At 33.2% G+C, this 4,242-nt stretch overlaps 1 protein-coding gene across 1 annotated transcript in view; it reads right to left on the reverse strand.

Moving 5' to 3' along the window:
• Positions 1-3,151, reverse strand: part of LOC107715777 (testis-expressed sequence 264 protein-like) — a 63,579-nt gene extending 60,428 nt beyond the window's left edge. Inside the window, 2 exon segments of the mRNA XM_016521970.1 lie at positions 2,690-2,968; positions 2,970-3,151. Coding sequence (XP_016377456.1) covers positions 2,690-2,968; positions 2,970-3,038 — 348 coding nt within the window. The 5' untranslated portion in view covers positions 3,039-3,151.
• Between the last annotated feature and the right edge of the window lie 1,091 nt (positions 3,152-4,242).

Genomic DNA, 4,242 nt, shown 5'->3' on the forward strand with positions numbered 1-4,242 from the left:
AATCGCAGTGCCATTTAACTGTAAAATTATGCAATTTTTGTTGATAGGCTTTCATTCTATTGGCAAGGCTTTAAAATTAAATTTTTTACTATTTTTTACCAGATGGTGCCATTTTTTCAGGTTTGACCTATAAAGAAAATACTCGCTTTATTTCTGTTTTCTGCTTCTGCATTTTATAGAGCCAACTGGATAAATAATGCAGCTATAATTGTGTGGGTGTGTTGGTATGGATGTCAGAGTGTGGTTTGTATGTGTGTCATAAAAAAAAAAAATTGGGTGTTCTTGTAATATTTGAGAGAGAAAAACTCTACTGCAAATCACAAATCCAACAAATGTGTGCACCAGCAGAGTTTCGCTGGCATTTAATGGGGAAAATTTGGTACTGCGCCCAAACAAAATCTTACTGAAAGCTCATTTTTTGAGATATCAACCTCAAATCTGGAATACAACTTTAGATTTATAGCTTTGATTTTCTAGCAGGTATAGAGTTCAACATGTTTCATAAATATATATATTTTATATAAAACATCGTTCATAAATCATTTTCATAAACCTAAACATCTAGAACTTTTTTTTTGGTTTCACTTTTTAAACTTTTTTTACTTCAACAATAATCTGCCATGGGTCTTCTTTAAAATGAGACCAAACTTAACTTCAAATTTTTATGACAGTTTTTTGACATGGACATTTTTGTCCACTATGGACCTATGTGTAACTTTTTTTAATTGACGCACAAGGGTTAAAGGTAGGGACGCTATTTTTTTTAAATGCTAAAATAGTTTTGGTTATTACACAATATGACCGTGGTAATTTGTGGCTACACCTCAAAGTACTGTGACAGTACGTCTATTATGTGTTACTGTAGTTAAAACGGATTAAAATGCAAATAATAATTTTAGGGGAAAAATTGGCTGAATGTGCTAGATAAAGTGGGCCATCTTGAACTTTCACTAATTCTACTCACATTAATTAAATAAACTCACATTCATTGATTATTTTATAATTGCAATGCATAATTGACTAGAAAAAAATGGGTCCAGTCAGGAAATTCAAGTCAGAGATGGAAGAAAGGGAAGAGACCAGAAAGGAAGGCAAGACATGACGCTGAATCTGGAGTGAAAAAAGGATGATAGGAGCAAAATAGATGCAGAGTATAAAGCTTTAACAGGTCACAATTAAAGTTGAAGAGACAGGAAAAAAAGTAGGGCTGCATGATAAATCGCATGCGATATTTAACGCGCATCTTGTCAGAAAGCCGGTTCTGTAATCAGCGGTAAATCTCCATCACATGCGTGCTTTCACACAGAGCCGTTGTTCACTGACGAGCTGCGCAAAAAATCGTGCTCAATGTGAAAGCACGCACGTGATGGAGATTTACCGCTGATTATAGAACCGGCTTTTCTGACAAGATGCGCGTTAAATATCGCATGCGATTTATCGTGCAGCCCTAAAAAAAAGTTTTACAATATTACATTTGTTCGTCTTATGTTTTTTTTTTTGTTAGCCTATTAGTTGTTGGACGTGTTGTAGTCACATCTTTAATATACTGTAAAGTTCATTTTAATCAAAATTATATTTAATCAAATTTAATGTCAGTTGTTAATTTATGCATGAATTGAGGGAACTTTTGAGGGAACAATTTTACTAGTCTAAGCTGAATACGTTTGTTTGATAATGTTAATAAACATTTTTTTTTAAAGTAGTGGTGTCAAACGATTAATCGCATCCAAAATAAAAGTTTTTGTTTACATAATATATACTATATATTATATATATATGTTATATGTTTATATAATATATATAATGTATACTGTGTATATTTATTATGTATATATAAATACAAACACATGCATGTATACATTTAAGAAAAATATGTTATATTTATATATTAAATATATTTATATATAATATAAAATGAGAAGACATTAGCCTGGAGTCCATCTCAAAATGTTTATTGGCATATACCTTTTCAATAACAGATCATATGAACTGAATTTAAATAAAAATATTACAGCTGGACCTTAAGATTAACAAAGGTAATAAAAGAAATTACAAGCAGGCCACTTTATCTCAATTCACCCTATATATACACAGCTAGATAGATAGATAGATAGATAGATAGATAGATAGATAAACACATACAGTGGGGGTCAAAGGTTTGGAATGGTATTTAAATAAATAAATAAATAAATAAATGTATTTTAAATTTGTTTTGTAATAGTTTTTAAAATGTAATTAATTTCAGTGATGGTAAACTGAATGGAAACTCCAGTCTTCAGTGTCACATGATCCTTCAGAAATCATTCTAATATGATTAGATTTTGCTGATTTGCTGTTCAAGAAACATTTCTTCTTATAATAATTTAATAATAATTTAAATAAAGCTTTGCCATCATATCAATGTATAGAAATGTAATACGTAAATAAATACATTTCTATAAAGATATAGACTTTTTTTCTATTAAAAAAAACTTTTCTAGAATAACTTTCAGCTGTAAATCAATCACTGATCCAACTGTCACACTAAGTTTGGTCTCAATGTTAAACGTTACCATTATTAACTCCAAAAATCATACAATATTGTCAATACAGCAATAAAACAGAGTCTTCTTGACATAGCAATAAATAGTCCCATAAGGGCCCCCATCAAGGTACACTAGTGTCCTCATTCATTCAAAGGTCTACTCACCTTCTTTGGATCATCATAAAAGATCCCTATGCATGGCAGCTTGGGTCCAATGCTGCAGCTCTCTCTGAACAGCGACCCACAGTCTTTATAAGGTCCCACTTTGTATTTATAGGCTATAGTGATGCTCCTGACCGGGGGTAAACCAGTCCTGATGTGGATTTCAGTGGTCAGTCCAGAGTACAAAATATAACATACAGCTACGAGAAAAAGAACTAGAGAGATGGAGCCTATGAGACTCAAAATCTGCCATTCCCACATGTCAGCTGAATGCTGTATGGTGAGGTGAAAGTGCAAAAGAATAACCGAGAGCTGCTCTTATCGAGGATAACAGTCTCTCTGGTCCATTCATTCAAAAATCATCCGCTTTTACTGAGCGACTGCATTAGTTAAAGAAGAAATTGACTCAGATTAGAGGATTTTTTATAATAAAAATCAGAACTTAGTTGCGGATGTAGCGCAGTCACTCAGAAGCGCAGATTCACTTCCCTAGTAAACACACAACAGGTCGCGCTCGAGCTTCCTGGACGGAACCATTCGCTTGTTATAGGGGTGGGAGGTATTTACTAAAAAAGTGAACGACTGTTTTGTTTCTTTTCTAAACGCTAACAATTCACTGTCACTGATACTTGTCATTTATAGTTTAATACAGAACATTTTTCGAAACGGTTCAAGTTTCGTCATGTATGTATGCTGAGGGGTTGCTTGTATTTGGTTCGGACTGGCTTTATGCAACAATTTAAAAAGCTAAGCTGCGTACAGAACACGGCAAAATAAGACAGCCGAAACATTTTCACAAACTCACTATATATACACATACATACATACATACATTTATTTATTTTTTATTTTTTCAGGAGGGCTTACATTTTTTTTCAGTTTGTATGAATATATTTACCCGACAATAAAAAAAAAAGTTGACAACATTTGAAAAAAAAGAGAATTTAAATCACACTTAAAAAGAAGATATCTTGCAAAACAGATGGAGGAATTGTTTCCATTGTACCGATTTTTTGACTCATGGGACGAAAAGTAAGCTACTTTAATATGGAGTTACTTTAATAGCCTAATACCCTTACGAAAATGTAACCATGGTTTTATTATAGTAAAAGTGTAGCAACCTTTTTTTTTAGCATAGTTTTATACAAATACCATGGTTAAACTGTGGTTGGTGTAGCAAACCCATGGCTACTTTGTGTTTACCTGGGTTTAAATACAAAAACCATGTTTTTTGTTTGTTTTATCTGTAGTAAAACCCATAGACATGATTATGTCTATGGTAAAACCATGGTTATAAACGGATAGTCCCGGTCCTTGATTCTGATTGGTTGAGCCAAGTTCGGAGCTGTTGCAAATTACTCTACAAGCATATGCTGCGTCCCAATTCGCCTACTTATACTATGCCCTAAAAGTATGTACTCTTTTTGTGAAGAAAAAGTACACACTTTTGAGTATGTGGAAGAATAGCAGGCAAGCTTTGGGACATACTACTTCGTCATAACTGTGTCTTTAACGGATGTTCTATTGCAGGGGTGGGGAACTCCAGTCCGGGGGCG

The sequence above is a fragment of the Sinocyclocheilus rhinocerous genome, unplaced genomic scaffold (assembly GCF_001515625.1).
Source record: "Sinocyclocheilus rhinocerous isolate Xijiao unplaced genomic scaffold, SAMN03320098_v1.1 scaffold899, whole genome shotgun sequence".
Classification (NCBI taxonomy): domain Eukaryota; kingdom Metazoa; phylum Chordata; class Actinopteri; order Cypriniformes; family Cyprinidae; genus Sinocyclocheilus; species Sinocyclocheilus rhinocerous.